Source organism: Argopecten irradians, chromosome 13 (genome assembly GCF_041381155.1).
Source record: "Argopecten irradians isolate NY chromosome 13, Ai_NY, whole genome shotgun sequence".
NCBI classification, from domain to species: Eukaryota; Metazoa; Mollusca; class Bivalvia; order Pectinida; family Pectinidae; genus Argopecten; species Argopecten irradians.
Window position 1 is genome coordinate 916734 of NC_091146.1, and position 27393 is coordinate 944126.

At 36.9% G+C, this 27393-nt stretch overlaps 1 protein-coding gene across 1 annotated transcript in view; it reads left to right on the plus strand.

The window, feature by feature from the left end:
• Nucleotides 1-27393, plus strand: part of LOC138306573 (CD82 antigen-like) — a 105928-nt gene that overhangs the window by 56672 nt on the left and 21863 nt on the right. The window contains exons 3-4 of the mRNA XM_069247013.1: nucleotides 4332-4568; nucleotides 26421-26495. Of these exons, the coding sequence (XP_069103114.1) occupies nucleotides 4332-4568; nucleotides 26421-26495 (312 nt within the window). The remainder of the gene's footprint in view (nucleotides 1-4331; nucleotides 4569-26420; nucleotides 26496-27393) is intronic.

The following is a 27393-nucleotide window of genomic DNA, read 5'->3' on the forward strand; positions in this document are numbered from 1 at the left end:
GAGAACCTATTCTACCAAACATTCTAGGGTATATATAGTTCACCACGATCACACAGAGAACCTATTCTACCAAACATTCTAGGGTATATATAGTTCACCACGATCACACAGAGAACCTATTCTACCAAACATTCTAGGGTATATATAGTTCACCACGATCACACAGAGAACCTATTCTACCAAACATTCTAGGGTATATTATAGTTCACCACGATCACACAGAGAAACCTATTCTACCAAACATTCTAGGGTATATATAGTCAACACCATGATCACACAGAGAACCTATTCTACCAAACATTCTAGGGTATATATATAGTTCACCATGATCACACAGAGAACCGAGAACTATTCTACCAAACATTCTAGGGTATATATAGTTCACCACGATCACACAGAGAACCTATTCTACCAAACATTCTAGGGTATATATAGTTCACCACGATCACACAGAGGAACCATGATCACACAGAGAACCTATTCTACCAAACATTCTAGGGTATATATAGTTCACCACGATCACACAGAGAACCTATTCTACCAAACATTCTAGGGTATATATAGTTCACCACGATCACACAGAGAACCTATTCTACCAAACATTCTAGGGTATATATAGTTCACCACGATCACACAGAGAACCTATTCTACCAAACATTCTAGGGTATATATAGTTCACCACGATAACACACAGAGAACCTATTCTACCAAAACATTCTAGGGTATATATAGTTTCACCACGATCACACAGAGAAACCTATTCTACCAAACATTCTAGGGTATATATAGTTCACCATGATCACACAGAGAAACTTATGGTACCAAACATTCTAGGGTATATATAGTTCACCATGATCACACAGAGAACCTATTCTACCATACATTCTAGGGTATATATATAGTTCACCACGATCACACAGAGAACCTATTCTACCAAACATTCTAGGGTATATATAGTTCACCATGATCACACAGAGAACCTATTCTACCAAACATTCTAGGGTATATATAGTTCACCATGATCACACAGAGAACCTATTCTACCAAACATTCTAGGGTATATATAGTTCACCACGATCACACAGAGAACCTATTCTACCAAACATTCTAGGGTATATATAGTTCACCATGATCACACAGAGAACCTATTCTACCATACATTCTAGGGTATATATAATTCACCACGATCACACATGAGAACCTATTCTACCAAACATTCTAGGGTATATATAGTTCACCACGATCACACAGAGAACCTATTCTACCAAACATTCTAGGGTATATATAGTTCACCACGATCACACAGAGAACCTATTCTACCAAACATTCTAGGGTATATATAGTTCACCACGATCACACAGAGAACCTATTCTACCAAACATTCTAGGGTATATATAGTTCACCACGATCACACAGAGAACCTATTCTACCAAACATTCTAGGGTATATATAGTTCACCACGATCACACAAAGTACCTAGTCTACCAAACATTCTAGGGTATATATAGTTTCACCATGATCACACAGAGAACCTATTCTACCAAACATTCTAGGGTATATATAGTTCACCATGATCACACAGAGAACCTATTCTACCAAACATTCTAGGGTATATATAGTTCACCACGATCACACAAAGAACCTATTGTACCAAACATTCTAGGGTATATATAGTTCACCACGATCACACAGAGAACCTGTTCTACCAAACATTCTAGGGTATATATAGTTCACCACGATCACACAGAGAACCTATTCTACCAAACATTCTAGGGTATATATAGTTCACCACGATCACACAGAGAACCTATTCTACCAAACATTCTAGGGTATATATAGTTCACCACGATCACACAGAGAACCTGTTCTAACCAAACATTCTATGGTATATATAGTTCACCATGATCACACAGAGAACCTGTTCTACCAAACATTCTATGGTATATATATATTTCACCGTGATCACACAGAGAACCTAGTTCTACCAAACATAGCATTACTTAGGAGATTAAGCTTACAATACTTTTACAATAACGATACACTATTACACAGTACCAAGTTTACAAATAGTTACTTAGGAGTGATTAAGCTTACAATACTTTTTACAATAACGTTATACTATTACACAGTGCAAGTTTTACGTATAGTTACTTGGGTGATTAAGCTGACAATACTTTTACACTAACGTTATACTATACACAGTACAAGTTTTACGTATAGTCACTTAGGTGATTAAGCTTACAATACTTTTACACTAACGTTATACTATTACACGGTACAAGTTTTACGTATAGTTACTTAGGTGATTAAGGTGACAATACATTTACACTAACGTTATACTATTACACAGTACAAGCTTTACGTATAGTTACTTGGGTGATTAAGCTGACAATACATTTACACTAACGTTATACTAGTTACTTGGGTGATTAAGCTGACAATACATTTACCCTAAAGTTATACTATACACAGTACAAGTTTTACTTATAGTCACTTAGGTGATTAAGCTTACAATACTTTTACACTAACGTCATACTATTACACAGTACCAGCTTTACGTATAGTTACTTAGGTGATTAAGCTGACAATACTTTTACACTAACGTTATACTATTACACAGTGTCGGGACTCTCCTATCGATAGGAGATAGTCCCGTTAGGATACTATACCGGCCTGTATCATCACGTTATTTCCTCGTGCTGTAATCGTCATTTCACCATTCTGAGAAACGTGACTTCTGCACGTGACAAGCAGAATATATACTCCGTTTTACGTTCTGTATTAAATTCGCGGGGTCAATATTTCAAGTTTACGAGTTTCTGTTTATTTATTGTTGTTTAGAATTTGCAAATTACAAAGAAGACGCAAATATCTGGAAATTTCTAAATCTAAGTGTATGTTTGTTTTCATGGTCATTAAATCAAAGAAACTGATTACTTTGTTGTCAATTTATTCGATTGCTAGTCAGTATGTTATCATCAAATTAAAATGATAGATTCCTAGACAAAGAATAGAAAACCAGTCTCGAGCGATTGGTCATCCAGTATTAGCGAAGTACATACGTACCACATATATATATATATTCCTCACTTTTTTCCTTTGCGATCAAGAACTGACCATTGTTACGTATACGATTTACCAATTATTCGAAACATCTGACTCCTCGTGCGAGCCCGCGAATATGACAGGTGATATACACGACTGTTGTCCATTAGTAAACCCATGAAAAAGCCATTACTTATTTTGCCATGACTTTTGTACACCTTTATCGCCCCCTCAAGTAATGGCCATACCAATTACTTTCCCTATTAACAAATTTCAGGATTGTAAGATTCCCATTACAAAGCACATAATTTGTTTTTAATGTAATGGCCATTATTTTTCTACTGGACATGAAACAGTGGCCAAACATTAAAAGTAATAATGTTTTAAGCTGGATTAATTGTTTTTTAATGAAATGTACCTGAAATTCATGGGTTTTAATTGGATTATAACTGATCTTAACGGTCCAGGTGGACAGTGGTGTGATTTGTCATAAAAACGCCATTATTGTGAAAAATGATGGCCATTAAACAAATCCAAAACACAATATAATAACCTTTATTTTGTTCATGTTCATTACAAAGAAAGCCAATAGTGGGAAAATAACCAAAATTAAGAAAAAAAAATATGTGCCCACATAACTAAATTCTACATTTTGATAAAAAAAAAAACAACCAAATTTAGCCAGAAACATTATATAGGGAAGGGGAAATGAATTTGTATAATTTTTGGCCCTGAATCCCAAGGAGTAGAAGGGGTTAGGCCCAATAGGAAAAATAGTGAAAAATAGTGGTAAATCCTTGAAATCACCCCTACTCATAGAGTTCTGCATGGACTGTAACCAAATTTGGCCAGAAACATTCTTGGGGAAAGGGGAACGGATATTGTGTACATTTTGACTCTGACCCCCTGGGGCCAGGAGGTGCGGGGCCCAATTGGAGAGACAGGTAAATCTTTTAAATCGATACTAGTCATAGATTCATGTGTGGATTGTAACTAAATTTGGTCAGAAACATCCTTGAGGGATGGGGAACATATTTTGTATTGTCTTGGCTCTGATCCCCTGGAGCAGAAAGAGTAGTGCCCAATAGGAGGAATACAGTTAATTTTTGAGAAACCTTTCGAATAGAAACAGTGATTCCATTTTCGGAGATCTTATCTTGGCATTACAAACCAGGTAAGGGATACAGACCATCTAGACCTCTTGATGTAGCTTTGGTATGGTTAGGGTTGTCATTTTCTAGCTTTGTTATGGTCATGTTTTTCATTTTAATATCCTGTACTTTCAGCTGCTCGGCTTCGCCATGGTAGCGGCTGGTATGGCCGTGAAGGTTAAGGGTGACTTCATTAATGGACCGTTAGTGGATCTCCTCAGAGATCTAAACACACAGCAGGATGGCGCCACCATAGAGGACATGTTAGTGACGTTATCGAACCTGTTCATCGCCGTCGGTCTGGCAGGACTAGTCGTCTCCCTTATCGGCTGTTCTGGGGCTGCTTGTAGCTGGAGGAGCTGTCTTATAGCAGTAAGTCCGTAAACTTAAATCTCTGTAGATGGAGGAGTTGTCTTATAGCAGTTAGTCCGTAAACTTATGTCTCTGTAGCTGGAGGAGTTGTCTTATAGCAGTTAGTCCGTAAACTTATGTCTCTGCAGCTGGAGGAGTTGTCTTATAGCAGTAAGTCCACACACTTGTAGCGGGATTGGTCATCAGTGACCTGGAAGCTCAGTCGCTAGAGCACTTGGCTAGTGTTCGGAGGGTCCTGGGTTTGAATCCCGGTCTGGCCGCTACATTTTCTCTTCGATCTCCTGTTACAAAATTGGTGCCCATCTAAATAACCACAGTGGTGGTGTTTGAAAGGGTCTCGTATGTCTTCGAGGGCGAAGACTTCGAGAAAGGATCCCCAGTGTAGCGGGATTGGACTGGGTCGAACATCAGTGACTAGGTACCTCAGTCGGTAGAGCACTCGGCTAGTGTTCGGAGGTTTCCGGGTTCGAATCCCGGTCTGGCCGCTACATTTTCTCCTCTCCTGTTACACACATATGTCTCTGTAGATGGAGGAGTTGTCTTATAGCAGTAAGTCCACACACTTATGACTTGTTCAGTATAAGTATAAAATAAAAGTTGCAGTCACTGTTCAATGTTCAGTATAAAGTGGAAGTCACTGTTTAATGTTCAGTATAAAGTGGTAGTCACTGTTTAATGTTCAGTATAAAGTGGCAGTTACTGTTCAATATTCAGTATAAAGTGGAAGTCACTGTTTAATGTTCAGTATAAAGTGGTAGTCACTGTTTAATGTTCAGTATAAAGTGGTAGTCACTGTTTAATGTTCAGTATAAAGTGGTAGTCACTGTTCAATGTTCAGTATAAAGTGGTAGTCACTGTTCAATGTTCAGTATAAAGTGGTAGTCACCATTTAATGTTCGATATAAAGTGGTATTCACTGTTTAATGTTCAGTATAAAGTGGTAGTCAATGTTTAATGTTCAGTATAAAGTGGTAGTCAATGTTTAATGTTCAGTATAAAGTGGTAGTCACTGTTTAATGTTCAGTATAAAGTGGTAGTCAATGTTTAATGTTCAGTATCAAGTGGTAGTCAATGTTTAATGTTCAGTATAAATTGGTAGTCACTGTTTAATGTTCATTATAAAGTGGTAGTCACTGTTTAATGTTCAGTATAAAGTGGTAGTCAATGTTTAATGTTCAGTATCAAGTGGTAGTCAATGTTTAATGTTCAGTATCAAGTGGTAGTCAATGTTTAATGTTCAGTATAAAGTGGTAGTCAATGTTTAATGCTCAGTATAAAGTGGTAGTCACTATTTAATGTTCAGTATAAAGTGGTAGTCACTGTTTAATGTTCAGTATAAAGTGGTAGTCACTGTTTAATGTTCAGTATAAAGTGGTAGTCAATGTTTAATGTTCAGTATCAAGTGGTAGTCAATGTTTAATGTTCAGTATAAAGTGGTAGTCAATGTTTAATGCTCAGTATAAAGTGGTAGTCACTATTTAATGTTCAGTATAAAGTGGTAGTCACTGTTTAATGTTCAGTATAAAGTGGTAGTCACTGTTTAATGTTCAGTATAAAGTGGTAGTCACTGTTTAATGTTCAGTATAAAGTGGTAGTCACTGTTTAATGTTCAGTATAAAGTGGTAGTCACTGTTTAATGTTCAGTATAAAGTGGTAAGTCACCGTTTAATGTTCGATATAAAGTGGTAGTCACTGTTTAGTGTTCAGTATAAAGTGGTAGTCACTGTTTAATGTTCAGTATAAAGTGGTAGTCACTGTTTAACTGTTCAGTATAAAGTGGTAGTCACTGTTTAATGTTCAGTATAAAGTGGTAGTCACTGTTTACTGTTCATTATAAAGTGGTAGTCACTGTTTAATGTTCAGTATAAAGTGGTAGTCACCGTTTAATGTTCAGTATAAAGTGGTAGTCATTGTTTAATGTTCAGTATAAAGTGGTAGTCACTGTTTAATGTTCAGTATAAAGTGGTAGTCACTGTTTAATGTTCAGTATAAAGTGGTAGTCACTGTTTAATGTTCAGTATAAAGTGGTAGTCAATGTTTAATGTTCAGTATAAAGTGGTAGTCATTGTTTAATGTTCAGTATAAAGTGGTAGTCAATGTTTAATGTTCAGTATAAAGTGGTAGTCACTGTTTAATGTTCAGTATAAAGTGGTAGTCACTGTTTAATGTTCGATATAAAGTGGTAGTCACTGTTTAATGTTCAGTATAAAGTGGTAGTCACTGTTTAATGTTCAGTATAAAGTGGTAGTCACTGTTTAATGTTCAGTATAAAGTGGTAGTCACTGTTTAATGTTCAGTATAAAGTGGTAGTCACTGTTTAATGTTCAGTATAAAGTGGTGGTGGTCACCGTTTAATGTTCAGTATAAAGTGGTAGTCACTGTTTAATGTTCAGTATAAAGTGGTAGTCACTGTTTAATGTTCAGTATAAAGTGGTAGTCACCGTTTAATGTTCAGTATAAAGTGGTAGTCACTGTTTAATGTTCATTATAAAGTGGTAGTCACTGTTTAATGTTCAGTATAAAGTGGTAGTCAATGTTTAATGTTCAGTATAAAGTGGTAGTCATTGTTTAATGTTCAGTATAAAGTGGTAGTCATTGTTTAATGTTCAGTATAAAGTGGTAGTCACTGTTTAATGTTCGATATAAAGTGGTAGTCACTGTTTAATGTTCAGTATAAAGTGGTAGTCACTGTTAATGTTCAGTATAAAGTGGTAGTCACTGTTTAATGTTCAGTATAAAGTGGTAGTCACTGTTTAATGTTCAGTATAAAGTGGTAGTCACTGTTTAATGTTCAGTATAAAGTGGTAGTCACTGTTTAATGTTCAGTATAAAGTGGTAGTCACTGTTTAATGTTCAGTATAAAGTGGTAGTCACTGTTTAATGTTCAGTATAAAGTGGTAGTCACTGTTTAATGTTCAGTATCAAGTGGTAGTCACTGTTGACTGTTCAGTATAAAGTGGTAGTCACTGTTTAATGTTCAGTATAAAGTGGTAGTCACTGTTTAATGTTCAGTATAAAGTGGTGGTAGTCACCGTTTAATGTTCAGTATAAAGTGGTAGTCACTGTTTAATGTTCAGTATAAAGTGGTAGTCACTGTTTAATGTTCAGTATAAAGTGGTAGTCACCGTTTAATGTTCAGTATAAAGTGGTAGTCACCGTTTAATGTTCAGTATAAAGTGGTAGTCACTGTTTAATGTTCAGTATAAAGTGGTAGTCACCGTTTAATGTTCAGTATAAAGTGGTAGTCACTGTTTAATGTTCAGTATAAAGTGGTAGTCACCGTTTAATGTTCAGTATAAAGTGGTAGTCACTGTTTAATGTTCAGTATAAAGTGGTAGTCACTGTTTAATGTTCAGTATAAAGTGGTAGTCACTCTTTAATGTTCAGTATAAAGTGGTAGTCACTCTTTAATGTAAATAAGGCTGACGATCGGCTATGACATCAGTCGAGTGAGTACCAGGTTGTAATAATGCAGTTGTTTCTTTCCATATCAGTCAACAGTCAGAAGTTATCCCCGAGATGTTGGGTTCAACCTGATGAACTGTTTATCGAAGCCGAAGGTTATAGGGAAATTCAGTGATTACAGACATATCATGGTGACAGTGTTACGAGTGTGACACATCAATGGTCAGTGATTACAGACACATCATGGTGACAGTGTTACGAGTGTGACACATCAATGGTCAGTGATTACAGACACATCATGGTGACAGTGTTACGAGTGTGACACATCAATGGTCAGTGATTACAGACAGATCATGGTGATAGTGTTACGAGTGTGACATATCAATGGTCAGTGATTACAGACAGATCATGGTGACAGTGTTACGGGTGTGACACATCAATGGTCAGTGATTACAGACAGATCATGATGACAGTGTTACGAGTGTGACACATCAATGGTCAGTGATTACAGACAGATCATGGTGATAGTGTTACGAGTGTGACACATCAATGGTCAGTGATTACAGACAGATCATGGTGACAATGTTACGAGTGTGACACATCAATGGTCAGTGATTACAGACAGATCATGGTGATAGTGTTACGAGTGTGACACATCAATGGTCAGTGATTACAGACGGATCATGGTGATAGTGTTACGAGTGTGACACATCAATGGTCAGTGATTACAGACAGATCATGGTGACAATGTTACGAGTGTGACACATCAATAGTCAGTGATTACAGACAGATCATGGTGACAATGTTACGAGTGTGACACATCAATGGTCAGTGATTACAGACATATCATGGTGACAATGTTACGAGTGTGACACATCAATGGTCAGTGATTACCGACAGATCATGGTGACAGTGTTACGAGTGTGACACATCAATGGTCAGTGATTACCGACAGATCATGGTGACAGTGTAACGAGTGTGACACGTCAATGGTCAGTGATTACAGACAGATCATGGTGACAGTGTATCGAGTGTGTCACATCAATGGTCAGTGATTACAGACAGATCATGGTGACAGTGTTACGAGTGTGACACATCAATGGTCAGTGATTACAGACAGATCATGGTGACAGTGTTACGAGTGTGACACATCAATGGTCAGTGATTACAGACAGATCATGGTGACAATGTTACGAGTGTGACACATCAATGGTCAGTGATTACAGACAGATCATGGTGGTGACAATGTTACGAGTGTGACACATCAATGGTCAGTGATTACAGACAGATCATGGTGACAGTGTTACGAGTGTGACACATCAATGGTCAGTGATTACAGACAGATCATGGTGACAGTGTTACGAGTGTGACACATCAATGGTCAGTGATTACAGACAGATCATGGTGACAGTGTTACGAGTGTGACACATCAATGGTCAGTGATTACAGACAGATCATGGTGACAGTGTTACGAGTGTGACACATCAATGGTCAGTGATTACAGACAGATCATGGTGACAGTGTTACGAGTGTGACACATCAATGGTCAGTGATTACAGACAGATCATGGTGACAATGTTACGGGCGTGACACATCAATCGATATTGGTTAGCCGACAATAGAGATGTCTGTTTCGGAGGACAGTGAACACTCGGTATGTGTGATAAAAACATCGGGACATTTAAAGCATCGGTCCATTATATTCCGTAAACTAGAGATTGAAAGCCATTAAGTACTTGTAATGGACACTGTTTAAACATCTCTTCTAGTGACTCCCTCCACATTTGTCACTGGCATTGAGCGCTGTTATCAAACTTTTCACAATAAAGAACTATTGACTGAAGGCGGACAATATTAGCTGTTTTGTTAGTATTGGCTGACATTTAACATCTGTACAAAACGGGTCACGTGTATTGTAATTTATTCTTGGACTCGCGACTCGCCGCTGTACCGACAGATGAGCATGAGCTTAATTTAAAGTTGTATTTCCTGCTAATTTCACTGTAACGATATGTCGCTTAAACATTTGATATTTGAACATGGACATGTAAGTTGATGATTTAGCTCCCCAAAGGCAAATGTCGGCCTATAAGAGAGCCGCAATCTAGGGACCATATATTCCTGGATTTGATCAGTACCTTCGAGTTTTGTCGGAATTCCAAATCGTGTCACGTGCATGTCGACGTCGACACGACCTGCACGTGGTGAGCCAGGTACTAGCGTAAGCGCACATGTGTTTGTTTACGTTTTCCTTCTCGAGCAAATAATTGCCGAAAAAAAATATTGTATGTTTCAAATATTGTAATATGCGTTATTTTCTTTGTAGATCTAGTCTGCTGAGGTCGACCACATGTTTTGTTTATGAAAAATTGTTGACATTTTTTCTTGGTTTCACAACTCTCGAGTTACTTCGAGATTTTGGCGACGATGTTCGGAAGAATTCGGAATGATTCGGCATATTTCGAGCCTATTTTTAACGTGCACACGTTAAAAAGATTTTTTACTTTAATAATTAAAATACTCTCAGTACTGCAACTTTATAAAAAGTGGTAAAAACCGAAAGTTTAAAACTCAGACAGACGAAGAAAAATGTGTATAACACTTAAACAGTTTTCACTATGACAAAAAGAGCGAAAGTGATAGACCATACAACTTTAAAGGCCGGGCACGACCTACTTAAAAAACCGGGTGGTTGGTAATTAAGCCGATAAGGAAGTAGGCGGTACTATACAGATACTACATAGTGACCAGCCTCTGCTGCTACTTGTAAACACTGACCACATGTGTCTATATTCTGCCCTAGCCGCAAGCTACCGTAACAAGGGACATGATCACGGTACACCAAGGTTGGTCGGGAGACACGTGATCAAACATATATGAGCTGTATGTTCCGATTTGTAAAGACGTGGGAACGTAATTAGTCATGCGTGTTAATTTGCTCCCTAGGTATTCCTGCTCGGTGTAAGATATAGTTGCGTTAGTATTTTTAGACTACCGTCTATTTATTCCTCCATCTGTTCGTCTCTCTTTATCAATTAGCCAGAAGTTAGTCCTCAGAGAGAGGCCATAAAGTGGAAATACGAAAGGTACGCGTAGTACAATCCTACACGAGTCATTTAATTTGCTATAGGAGATTTCAGAAAAGATGGCGTGACGTCACAGAAAGTTTACATCCGGGTCCTCAAAGGTACAAACACGGTATGGCGACTAATAAAAACAATAACAGATACGTACATCCCTGCTACACAATCGATACGTTGACAAAAGCATACACTTTCATACTTGCAAATTCTGATTTCAAAATAGTTCCTTATTGTTTCAGAGGTTACAGACATTTCTATTTACAATTGTTTATTGCTAAATATATTTGTTTAGATTTAGTGTTGAAGCCAGCTTGCGAAGCGGTGCCGGGCCGTCACACGTACCCGCTTTTTGTTCACACGTAGAAATCCATGTTGTGAAAAAGTTATGAATAGATAATTGATTTCAATGTATCATATTTCTGTTATACACGAAAAATCTGTCCATAACACTATTTAATATAAATATAACGAAATGTGAACCACCTGGTCAGACCACGGCCGCTCGTGCATGGCTTCGCTGGTAGATCACCTCGGGCAACAGCCGATAGTTGGGAAATTAATAATATTTATACGTAATTACCAACACATATCTCAATAAGTACTTGTAATATATATATATATATTTCGTTATTTCCCATGTATATATTATTTTAAATGAATGGTATAAACCACCGTTACACATAAATGAAGATATACATGCATGTGTACGTAGACGTACAGTAGGCCTATGGCTGCCGATATCTCAAAAAATAAAATAGTGAAATCGTTCAATTTCATGAGTTTATTTTTATATTTTTTTAATCACTTGTATTCCATGTGCCGTTATGTGAAGTCCCAAATTGAGGAGATATTACTTTTAAATAATTTGAATACATGTTAGATAGACTACATTTAGATTTATGAATATAGCTACAATGTAGATCGTAATTTCTATAAATGCCGACCAGGACATACATGTATTGCGCACGGCCTCGAGAATCCTAAAATACTCGAAGTTTTGTTTGAAAACATGATAAAAAGTATCTATAAAATGACTCATTTGAATGTTATAAACTAAATTCCAATATTTCTGACGAAAAAGTTAACCAGAATACATAATTTTGTGACTATGAAAAATGACGAAATTCGGGATCTCGGCAGTACTGTACGTAATGGCTGCAGTGCGCTTGGGGTATCTACGAAGGCAAATTTTAATTTGGTCATAATCACACATCGTAAGCTGTTTTACCAAGTAAGACTTAGAAAAACAGTAATTGCTTATTAAAATATCAGTATAATATTTGGGGAAACTTGGAATTTAATTTGAAGTTTCTGTCAATTTTGTAACTTCTGTCAATGTTTATACGTAGGTCTAATGGCGACCGTGTTTTTTTTCTCGTGGCGGTAGAAAATTGAGTATAAACGGAGTAAAATACAAATACCTGATGTTTATATCTAAATATTATTGTTGAATATATTTATTTACCCTTTTTATAATTAAAATAACGCAATAGTTCTCGGATTGTCGTACTATGTATTACAATAAAACGTAAACAAACATCGCAAGCGGCTGTTTTTCCGCTATGTTTATGTGTAGATATACGGAGTTGTACCTTTGAGCGCCCGGATGTACCTTTGTGTGACGTCATCGCCATCTTTTCTGAAATCTCCTATAGGGAAAGATATCTCGTGCAATCATTCCGTATACGAAAGGTTACGAAAGGTTACGAAAGGTTACACCAATAATCTAAACACGAAGTGAATGAGTCTGTGTATGTGTTCATGGATTGAGTAATCAAAAGTACAAACAAAAGTCCTGGGAAATCGATATAAATAATTAACGGAACTGATTAATCACTTAGTCAATAATTAAATGGCTTTATGTACAGGACCAAGTATTGTCAGTTCAATATAATGTATAGTAAACTTAAACGGAACTCAGAACTGGAAGTCGATCGAAAACTAAGTTCAAGTGGATTTGTCACTAGTAATCTATGAAAAAAGACAACAGGTAACATTTCTATTATGTCCAAAGCACATTACCTGTTTTTATCTAAAATGATAGAAAATTTCCTTAAACGGAAGTTCCGAGTTCCGTTTTATTTAAACGGAAATAGGAGTTATTTGAAAACGTATTTAAACTGACTCTATCACAAATTTTCCGTCACAAAACACAACAGATAACATTTGTAATATGTTCAAATTACATAAATTGAATTTTTTTTAATTTTATTTAAAAAAACCAAAATCCTTAAACGGAACTCGGAACCAACTTCAGCCTCCCTTATGGCACGTAATAAAATGTTCGAAATATATGTAACCGACTGTATTATACTGGATACAAATATTGACAGTGAAGATCGCTACCGACCGTTATATATATCATTCCATGTTTGTATATTACAGAGTTATTTGCCCCTGCGGATAGGTACATTTATTGATTGTCACGTCGTGTGTTTTCGAGCGTTATATAGTCATACTATTGGAAGGAAAACGACGTGAGTTTAGCTCTCAAAATATTGACGTCACGATGCATACCTTTCCGCAAGGGAGGTAATTCTGTAACATGCAAAGACGGAATATGTTTACAAGAAGCATTAAAAATAGAACAACTGTTTTTACATGACAAAACAAAACAAATGTATGATGGAACATCAACAAGGTATCTACAGTAAAATGGTACCGAGTCCTAGAATCTTTCACCCCCTTTGGGGTGAGACAGGGGAATCTCAACCCGAGGGGTAAGATTCTTAAATTGTCAAACACGAGGCTTTGTGGAGTGTATGGCAGCTTAAGAATCTAATCCCGAGGGTTGAGATCTCCTGTCTCATCCCAAAGGAGGTAAAAAAAAATTTTTCTTTTACCCTGTGTGAGCACGAGCAAAGATCTCGTGTAACCTGTCTTTACCCTAGGGGGAGATAGATACATAATGTATATCTCACACCGGTAAAATTACGAACATCCTTGTCCGGGGTAAGAGAAAGTATTTCACTCCTAATAGTGTACATGTATAGTGATTGCCTGTTTATTAAATTGTAACTAATGATTTAAGTACAGATTATAAGAGAAATTCGCTCTAGAGCTAAGCTAGACGGCGGCCGTATTATTTATACGATATTTCTGGTACAGGATAATATATCCTCTACACCAGACTCAATTTTGTACATACTTTATGATAACAGTTATTGATTGTAACATCACCTCAGGTTGTCAATTAGTTTTGAAATTATAAAATAAATCGATGTATTATATACAATTAAAACCGGCTACAATGTACATGTTATATTGTGTAATTGGTGGACATTTTGTATTGGAGATACATCGTAAATATTTACAGGAAATATTAATAGTTACAACATATGGTCAATTGTCGTGGTTCCCTGGCCACAGTAACGCTGTGAAAAGCCTTGGAGGTATATACAGGATTACCGCTATTCAGCCTTGTAACATGCTCTGTGGACATGGAACTTTATATAATTAGGGGATGGCTAATTATACTCGCGTGTTCGTATACATAATTCGTGTTTATGGAGCTATTGATGGCGCCATTTTGACAGATAGGGTATAGCGAAGCACATCTGCATGGATTGAATACTGTTAATTATATGTATATATAACATACACGTCTTATCAGAACTTCTACTTTTATACCAAACCCGTATAGACACATTGATACTCTAAATCACACCCGTATAGACACATTGATACTCTATACAACAACTGTATAGACATATTGATACTCTATACCACACCCGTATAGACACATTGATACTCTATACCACGCCCGTATAGACACATTGATACTCTAAATCACACCCGTATAGACACATTGATACTCTATACCACACCCGTATAGACACATTGATACTCTAAATCACACCCGTATAGACACATTGATAATCTATACCACACCCGTATAGACAATTGATACTCTATACCACACCCGTATAGACACATTGACCATGATACCTATACCACACCCTATAGACACATTGATACTCTATACCACACCCGTATAGACACATTGATACTCTATACCACACCCGTATAGACACATTGATACTCTATACCACACCCGTATAGACACATTGATACTCTATACCACACCCGTATGACATATTGATACTCTATACCACACCCGTTAGACAATTGATACTCTATACCACACCCGTATAGACACATTGATACTCTATACCACACCCGTATAGACACATTGATACTCTATACCACTAACACCCGTATAGACACATTGATACTCTATACCACACCCGTATAGACACATTGATACTCTATACCACACCCGTATAGACACATTGATACTCTATACCACACCCGTATAGACACATTGATACTCTATACCACACCCGTATAGACACATTGATACTCTATACCACACCCGTATAGACACATTGATACTCTATACCACACCCGTATAGACACATTGATACTCTATACCACACCCGTATAGACACATTGATACTCTATACCACACCCGTATAGACACATTGATACTCTATACCACACCCGTATAGACACATTGATACTCTATACCACACCCGTATAGACACATTGATACTCTATACCACACCCGATAGACACATTGATACTCTATACCACACCCGTATAGACACATTGATACTCTATACCACACCCGTATAGACACATTGATACTCTATACCACACCCGTATAGACACATTGATACTCTATACCACACCCGTATAGACACATTGATACTCTATACCACACCCGTATAGACACATTGATACTCTATACCACACCCGTATAGACACATTGATACTCTATACCACACCCGTATAGACACATTGATACTCTATACCACACCCGTATAGACACATTGATACTCTATACCACACCCGTATAGACACATTGATACTCTATACCACACCCGTATAGACACATTGATACTCTATACCACACCCGTATAGACACATTGATACTCTATACCACACCCGTATAGACACATTGATACTCTATACCACACCCGTATAGACACATTGATACTCTATACCACACCGTATAGACACATTGATACTCTATACCACACCCGTATAGACACATTGATACTCTATACCACACCCGTATAGACACATTGATACTCTATACCACACCCGTATAGACACATTGATACTCTATACCACACCCGTATAGACACATTGATACTCTATACCACACCCGTATAGACACATTGATACTCTATACCACACCCGTATAGACACATTGATACTCTATACCACACCCGTATAGACACATTGATACTCTATACCACACCCGTATAGACACATTGATACTCTATACCACACCCGTATAGACACATTGATACTCTATACCACACCCGTTATAGACACATTGATACTCTATACCACACCCGTATAGACACATTGTATACTCTATACCACACCCGTATAGACACATTGATACTCTATACCACACCCGTATAGACACATTGATACTCTATACCACACCCGTATAGACACATTGATACTCTATACCACACCCGTATAGACACATTGATACTCTATACCACACCCGTATAGACACATTGATACTTCTATACCACACCCGTATAGACACATTGATACTCTATACCACACCCGTATAGACACATTGATACTCTATACCACACCCGTATAGACACATTGATACTCTATACCACACCCGTATAGACACATTGATACTCTATACCACACCCGTATAGACACATTGATACTCTATACCACACCCAACCGTATAGACACATTGATACTCTATACCACACCCGTATAGACACATTGATACTCTATACCACACCCGTATAGACACATTGATACTCTATACCACACCCGTATAGACACATTGATACTCTATACCACACACCCGTATAGACACATTGATACTCTATACCACACCCGTATAGACACATTGATACTCTATACCACACTTGACCGATATAGACACACCGTATGATACTCTATACCACACCCGTATAGACACATTGATACTCTATACCACACCCGTATAGACACATTGATACTCTATACCACACCTGTATAGACACATTGATACTCTATACCACACCCGTATAGACACATTGATACTCTATACCACACCCGTATAGACACATTGATACTCTATACCACACCCGTATAGACACATTGATACTCTATACCACACCCGTATAGACACATTGATACTCTATACCACACCTGTATAGACACATTGATACTCTATACCACACCCGTATAGACACATTGATACTCTATACCACACCCGTATAGACACATGATACTATCCACCCGTATAGACACATTGATACTCTATACCACACCCGTATAGACACATTGATACTCTATACCACACCCGTATAGACACATTGATACTCTATACCACACCCGTATAGACACATTGATACTCTATACCACACCCGTATAGACACATTGATACTCTATACCACACCCGTATAGACACATTGATACTCTATACCACACCCGTATAGACACATTGATACTCTATACCACACCCGTATAGACACATTGATACTCTATACCACACCCGTATAGACACATTGATACTCTATACCACACCCGTATAGACACATTGATACTCTATACCACACCCGTATAGACACACCCGTATAGACACATTGATACTCTATACCACACCCGTATAGACACATTGATACTCTATACCACACCCGTATAGACACACATTGATACTCTATACCACACCCGTATAGACACATTGATACTCTATACCACACCCGTATAGACACATTGATACTCTATACCACACCCGTATAGACACATTGATACTCTATACCACACCGTATAGACACATTGATACTCTATACCACACCCGTATAGACACATTGATACTCTATACCACACCCGTATAGACACATTGATACTCTATACCACACCCTTATAGACACATTGATACTCTATACCACACCCGTATAGACACATTGATACTCTATACCACACCCTGTATAGACACATTGATACTCTATACCACACCCGTATAGACACATTGATACTCTATACCACACCCATTGATACTCTATACCACACCGTATAGACACATTGATACTCTATACACACCTGTATAGACACATTGATACTCTATACCCACACCCGTATAGACACATTGATACTCTATACCACACCCGTATAGACACATTGATACTCTATACCACACCCGTATAGACACATTGATACTCTATACCACACCCGTATAGACACATTGATACTCTATACCACACCTGTATAGACACATTGATACTCTATACCACACCCGTATAGACACATTGATACTCTATACCACACCCGTATAGACACATTGATACTCTATACCACACCCGTATAGACACATTGATACTCTATACCACACCCGTATAGACACATTGATACTCTATACCACACCCGTATAGACACATTGATACTCTATACCACACCCGTATAGACACATTGATACTCTATACCACACCCGTATAGACACATTGATACTCTATACCACACCCGTATAGACACATTGATACTCTATACCACACCTGTATAGACACATTGATACTCTATACCACACCCGTATAGACACATTGATACTCTATACCACACCTGTATAGACACATTGATACTCTATACCACACCCGTATAGACACATTGATACTCTATACCACACCCGTATACACACATTGATACTCTATACCACACCTGTATAGACACATTGATACTCTATACCACACCCGTATAGACACATTGATACTCTATACCACACCCGTATAGACACATTGATACTCTATACCACACCCGTATAGACACATTGATACTCTATACCACACCCGTATAGACACATTGATACTCTATACCACACCCGTATAGACACATTGATACTCTATACCACACCCGTATAGACACATTGATACTCTATACCACACCCGTATAGACATATTGATACTCTATACCACACCCGTATAGACACATTGATACTCTATACCACACCCGTATAGACACATTGATACTCTATACCCATATAGACACATTGATACTCTATACCACACCTGTATAGACACATTGATACTCTATACCACACCTGTATAGACACATTGATACTCTATACCACACCTGTATAGACACATTGATACTCTATACCACACCCGTATAGACACATTGATACTCTATACCACACCCGTATAGACACATTGATACTCTATACCACACCCGTATAGACACATTGATACTCTATACCACACCCGTATAGACACATTGATACTCTATACCACACCCGTATAGACACATTGATACTACTCTATACCACACCCGTATAGACACATTGATACTCTATACCACACCCGTATAGACACATTGATACTCTATACCACACCCGTATAGACACATTGATACTCTATACCACACCCGTATAGACACATTGATACTCTATACCACACCCGTATAGACACATTGATACTCTATACCACACCCGTATAGACACATTGATACTCTATACCACACCCGTATAGACACATTGATACTCTATACCACACCTGTATAGACATATTGATACTCTATACCACACCTGTATAGACACATTGATACTCTATACCACACCCGTATAGACACATTGATACTCTATACCACACCTGTATAGACACATTGATACTCTATACCACACCTGTATAGACACATTGATACTCTATACCACACCCGTATAGACACATTGATACTCTATACCACACCCGTATAGACACATTGATACTCTATACCACACCGTAGACACTATACCACACCCGTATAGACACATTGATACTCTATACCACACCCGTATAGACACATTGATACTCTATACCACACCCGTATAGACACATTGATACTCTATACCACACCCGTATAGACACATTGATACTCTAATACCACACCCGTATAGACACATTGATACTCTATACCACACCCGTATAGACACATTGATACTCTATACCACACCCGTATAGACACATTGATACTCTATACCACACCCAATAGACACATTGATACTCTATACCACACCCGTATAGACACATTGATACTCTATACCACACCCGTATAGACACATTGATACTCTATACCACACCCGTATAGACACATTGATACTCTATACCATCACCCGTATAGACACATTGATACTCTATACCACACCCGTATAGACACATTGATACTCTATACCACACCCGTATAGACACATTGATACTCTATACCACACCCGTATAGACACATTGATACTCTATACCACACATAACACGTATAGATACACACATTGATACTCTATACCACACCCGTATAGACACATTGATACTCTATATACCACACCCGTATAGACACATTGATACTCTATACCACACCCGTATAGACACATTGATACTCTATACCACACCCGTATAGACACATTGATACTCTATACCACACCCGTATAGACACATTGATACTCTATACCACACCCGTATAGACACATTGATACTCTATACCACACCCGTATAGACACATTGATACTCTATACCACACCCGTATAGACACATTGATACTCTATACCACACCCGTATAGACACATTGATACTCTATATCACACCTTATAGACACATTGATACTCTATACCACACCTGTATAGACACATTGATACTCTATACCACACCCGTATAGACACATTGATACTCTATACCACACCCGTATAGACACATTGATACTCTATACCACACCCGTATAGACACATTGATACTCTATACCACACCTGTATAGACACATTGATACTCTATACCACACCTGTATAGACACATTGATACTCTATACCACACACCTGTATAGACACATTGATACTCTATACCACACCTGTATAGACACATTGATACTCTATACCACACCCGTATAGACACATTGATACTCTATACCACACCCGTATAGACACATTGATACTCTATACCACACCCGTATAGACACATTGATACTCTATACCACACCCGTATAGACACATTGATACTCTATACCACACCCGTATAGACACATTGATACTCTATACCACACCTGTATAGACACATTGATACTCTATACCACACCCGTATAGACACATTGATACTCTATACCACACCTGTATAGACACATTGATTAGTTGGACTGGGAATTGTGATGTTAGTATTGCATGCATCACATACTTACATAATCACATACGTCCAAGTCAAGTCAGAGTTGTGTCAAATTAATTAGACGATACCACGTCTGACCAGTTGCAATATCTGTCAAGGTATAACTTAGGCAGGAAATCCAACAAAGACCGAAACTGACCAGTGACACATGGGTAAAGCAGTTGACCACAGCATATCCCTATACATGTATACTATAAATATATAACTGGCGGGAATATTTGAAAGATTAAAATATTTTTATCATTTGAAATAAGCAACATATTTATATGATATAAAAGGTACGATATATATATATATGTATTATCTATCGACCCTGTTACATCATAGTGTTGAATGTGTACGTTATAGTGTTGAGTATTACATGTAAGTAACTCGTGGTGTCTATTTGAGATCTGAAGGAACTTAACATAAATAAAATCAATACTACGTACCATAGTGATAACTTTACAGTGCACAACGTATGAATTATTGTTATATATATACAAACGCGACTAGCGTTTGTATTATCTACAACTCGATTAGGAATGTTGTGGATCGACTCCTCTGTACAAACTTACATAATATTTGTTACTGATTAACTTACTATCTATGGTTTATAGGCATTAGAGTTTTAAAAGTATAAACTATATTTATCAATAATATGCCCTTTTTGTGCTACTTAAATCTAATGTTTTTTTAAATAAATCGAATGGTTAAACACAGATCTGAGGTAAATGCAAACTATTGTAAAAGGCTGTCTCATATGGTGACATGGTTTTTCCAAAATAGTGTATATGTGAAAACATAATGTAAAAAGGAGTTTTATATTAATTTTGATTTTGGTAATTAATTGAATTTATTATATTTTTTCTGTTTCTGCTGCGTTGTTGTTGCACTGTTCCTGTTGAGCATTTGTTTGCTATCTGGTTTACTATTGATGTGTAGGGGCTTGCCCCTACAATGACATCTCTGTGGTGACACTCTTGGAACCATTTCATTTCATAAACTTCGATTCGTAAATATTCCTTTGGATCCAATCAAAATGTTGCATTCCCTTTACTGCATTTGTGGGTATTGCAGTCATGGGAAGCTTGTCCTTATGATTGGTGGGAATTCACACAGCCTCTGTGCTAGAATATACGCACCTAACATGTACTCAATCCTGCACTGTCTCCGCATGTGTATACACTCCTCACAATTCCAATGATCTCCGTTCAATGATATTCAAATTGCATCTAAGGTGTTAGACCTCAGGGAGTTAAAAGTAAAAATAATCAGTTTTTTACTGTTGTTCTAAGGATTAACATAATTTTTCTACGTTATGGAGTATAATACAAATTGGACTCTAAATACCGCATAGATAAGTTACTCTCAGTGTGGATTCCTTAACAGAATTATTCAAAGTAAATCCTTTATATTCAATTTACTACAGTTTCAACTTTTAATTTCATTTTGGGACTGTTTGTCATTGAAAATACGCTGTTTTTCAGAAACGTTTGATTGTCCTTGATAAGGCTGCTAACAGAAAATTTTTAAGCCTCATGTGTGCAAAAATAGTTTTATCTGTTTTATGTTTGTTGATAAAGTATGTGTGTAGGAACTAAAATCCTTGTAATGGATTATTAGACTTTAAGGGCTTTTTTTTAGTTTTTGAAAATGTGTTTATTTTTATATAGGAAATTTAATTAAGATAAATATCAAAACAATACAGTATACATACCCCTGTAAATGTATATGTTTTTCCTTTTCTGTGACAAGTTGAAGTTTCTTGAATATTATTGATATTTTAAGGTTGGGCCAACAGGACATTAGACCCCCAGCTGGGTGATAGATACCCAAATATCAGCCTTTCAATTTTTAGCTTTTAATTTTCCAGGAAAGTTTACAGGTATCTGTTTTTCTGAGGAATGGGATTCAAAGATCCCTGCCATAACAGCTTGTTGTTTTTACCATAATGGATTTGTTTAGATATTCATCATAAGAAAATAATTAGTTTTTATAAAAAAAAAATGGTCATCATACTTCAACAGGACTTAAAACTAAAATATTGAGCAGTACTGAAAATTAATCAAATTCATTTGATTTTATTCGAATTTTTTTTTTCTGTTTCTGATGCGTTGTATTTGCAGTACTAGGTTTGAGTACTTTTATTACCAAAATAGTGGATATGTGTTGATATAGTGCTCTAAAACCATGTAAAACAAATTATATTGATTACGTCAACACTCCACTGAATACGTCGACTACACAGATACGTTAATTTATACATGTAATACGTTACATACTGGATACATCTATAATATATTGATTACGTCAACACTCCACTGAAATACGTCGACTACACAGATACGTTAATTATACAGTGTAATATGTTACATACTGTATACATCTAATAATTATATTGATTACGTCAACACTGTCCACTGAATACGTCGACTACACAGATACGTTAATTATACATGTAATACGTTACATACTGGATACATCTATAATATATTGATTACGTCAACACTCCACTGAATACGTCGACTACACAGATACGTTAATTATACATGTAATACGTTACATACTGGATACATCTATAATATATTGATTACGTCAAATACTCCACTGTAATACGTCGGGACTAACACAATGATACGTTGATGTATACTTGTAATCGTTACATATGGATACATCTTAATTGATTACTGTCCAACTAACTCCACTGAATACGTCGCACTACACAGTTACGCTTAATTATTTACATTAAATTACGTTACATATCTGGATACAAATCTTATAAATATATTGATTACGTCAACACTCCACTGAATACGTTCGACTGACACAGATTCGTTAATTATACACATGTATGACACGTTACATTCTGTATACATCCTTTCTACCACAAATCAATCAGTGTTATTCAACTCTCAGAGTATCAAATAAACGATGCAGCTGTTGATTAAACAAATTGTTTTATACCACTTCGTGGTAATAAACTCCTGATACGCATTCTGATTGGCTGACACGGTGAACTTTTGACCGAAATACGTCTTTTCTGAGTGTCGTGTCATCATTTTGTCAACGTCATCAATAATCGAGTGACGTCATGCTATCGCTGGTGGTGATCGCCCGCTTGACGCCAAAACTGCTGTTGGATAGCGTACTTATCCTCGTCATATTTCTATAGGCTTAAAAGCGGATAGAATTGTGGTAGAAACAGGTCACACGAGCCAACAGGGTACGACTCGTGGTTGGATTGGATTCCCACACTCTGAAAGTATTTTTTTAAAAATTCGCAAAACGCTTCGTGTCTATTTGTAAACTTAAAAAAAAACTCACTCGTGTGGCATAAATTTTTCCATAATCCAACAGCCACGTCCGTTGTTGTAACATCTTATAATATACTTTGATTACGTCAACACTCCTCTGAATACGTCGACTACACAGATTCGTTAATTATACATGTATATATACGTTACATACTGGATAACATCTTTAATATATTGATTTAACGTCAAACACTCAAACTGGATACGTCGACTACACAGATACGTGTAATTATACACTGTAATACGTTACATACTGGATACATCTTTAATATATTGATTACGTCAACACTCCACTGAATACGTCGACTACACAAATTTACGTTAATTTATACATGTAATACGTTACATACTGGATACATCTATAATATATTGATTACGTCAACACTCCACTGAATACGTCGACTACACAGATTACGTTAATTATACATGTAATACGTTACATACTGGACATACATCCTATAATTTGAAATTTACGATTGAAATACGTCACTACAACATCCACTGAATACGTCGACTACACAGATACGTTGAAATTATACATGTAATACGTTATTACATAATGGATACATCTGATAATATATTGATTACGTCAACACTCCACTGGATACGTTCGACTACAACAGATTTCGTTTAATTATACATGTAATACGTTACATACTGGATACATCTTATTAATATATTGGATTACGTCAACAATCCACTGAATACGTCGGACTACACTGATATTTAACTATACACTGATACGTTAATGTAATAATTATCACAATCATCACTGTAATACGTTACATACTGGATAACATCTACAATATATTGATTTAATTACGTCAACACTCCACTGATACGTCGACTACACAGATATGTTAATTATTACATGTAATATGTTACATACTGGATAATCTATAATATAATAGATTACGTCAAAACACTCCACTGAATTACGTCGACTACACAGATACATTAATTATACATGTAATCGCCCGTTGATAACTGGGATACATCTATAATATATTGATTACGTCAACACTCCACTGAATACGTCGACTACACAGATACGTTAATTATACATGTAATACGTTACATACTGGATACATCTATAATATATTGATTACGTCAACACTCCACTGAATACGTCGACTACACAGATACGTTAATTATACATGTAATACGTTACATACTGGATACATCTATAATGTATTGATAATTACGTCAACACTCCACTGAATACGTCGACTACACAATACATTACTAAACACACAGAACTTACAGAGGAGGCTCTCCATAATTTCCATAAATGTGCCGGGCTTATCAACGGAAAGAAAGCAATATAAAACCAAAGGCTAGATTCACGTGATTAAGTTTTGATTAATGTCCAAATTTGTCAGCGTCCCAGTAGGGGTATTGTACGTTTAGTATAGAAGAAAACATCGTCCCTCCATGAATCTTCTTTACACCGATACCAGACAAACGTAAACAAATTGTTGTTATTAATTAACACTGAGGCGTCAATAACCAAAGCATTATTTGTTATTTTGTCACGTGACCGCTGTTTTCTATTTTTGTCCTCTTTGTATAAATAAGTATGTGAAATAGTGAAATTATAATTACTGGACTAAATCCTGGGTATACTTCTGTGATGTAATGTATGGCTGGCGTCATTTTCCCTATGACTTTCTTATTGTCGGGCCGATGTCAGGAAAATGGTTGTTGACCATTCTACCCTGGTGATATGACACTAGTTTATCATAAAACAAATATTTCTTAAAATCATTATGAAATGTAAATATAAGCTGTATTATGTTGGCAATTATGGGAGGATAAATGACAAATGGACAACGGTGGACTTTTTGTCGTTCTCCGATTGGCATTTATCCTCCTATGACTGCCAATTTTCAGTATGTGAATGACATCGTGTTACTGTTGTCGTTTCAGTATGGTATTGACGTCATCATTGTGATGGTCCTAGCTGTCGTAGCTGGAGTGTTGGCCTGGTTCCTTGGTTCTGGGGTAAGTCTTTATCATATATCTTGATGCCTTGGTTCTGGGGTGAGACTTTATCATTTATCTGGGTTCCTTAGTTCTGGGGTAAGTCTTTATTATTTATCTGGGTTCCTTGGTTCTGGAGTAAGTCTTTATAATTTATCTGGATGCCTTGGTTCTGGGGTAAGTCTGTATCATTTATCACGGTTCCTTGGTTCTGGAGTAAGTCTTTATTATCTATCTGGGTTCCTTGGTTCTGGGGTAAGTCTGTGAAATTTATCTGGGTTCCTTGGTTCTGGGGTAAGTCTTTATCATTTATCTAGGTTCCTTGGTTCTGGGGTAAGTCTTTATCATTTATCTGGGTTCCTTGGTTCTGGAGTAAGTCTTTATTATTTATCTGGTTTCCTTGGTTCTGGGGGTAAGTCTTTATTATTTATCTGGATGCCTTGGTTCTGAGGTAAGTCTTTATCATTTATCTGGGTTCCTTGGTTCTGGGGTAAGTCTTTGTCATTTATCTGGGTTCCTTGGTTCTGGGGTAAGTCTTTGTCATTTATCTGGGTTCCTTGGTTCTGGGGTAAGTCTTTATCATTTATCTGGATGCCTTGGTTCTGGCGTAAGTCTTTATTATTTATCTGAATGCCTTGGTTCTGAGGTAAGTCTTTATCATTTATCTGGATTCCTTGGTTTTGGGGTAAATCTTCATCATTTATCTGGGTTCCTTGGTTCTGGAGTAAGTCTTTATAATTTATCTGGTTTCCTTGGTTCTGGGGTAAGTCTTTATTATTTATCTAAATGCCTTGGTTCTGGGGTAAGTCTTTATCATTTATCTGGGTTCCTTGGTTCTGAGGTAAATCTTCATCATTTATCTGGGTTCCTTGGTTTTGGGGTACATCTTCATCATTTATCTGGTTTCCTTGGTTCTGGG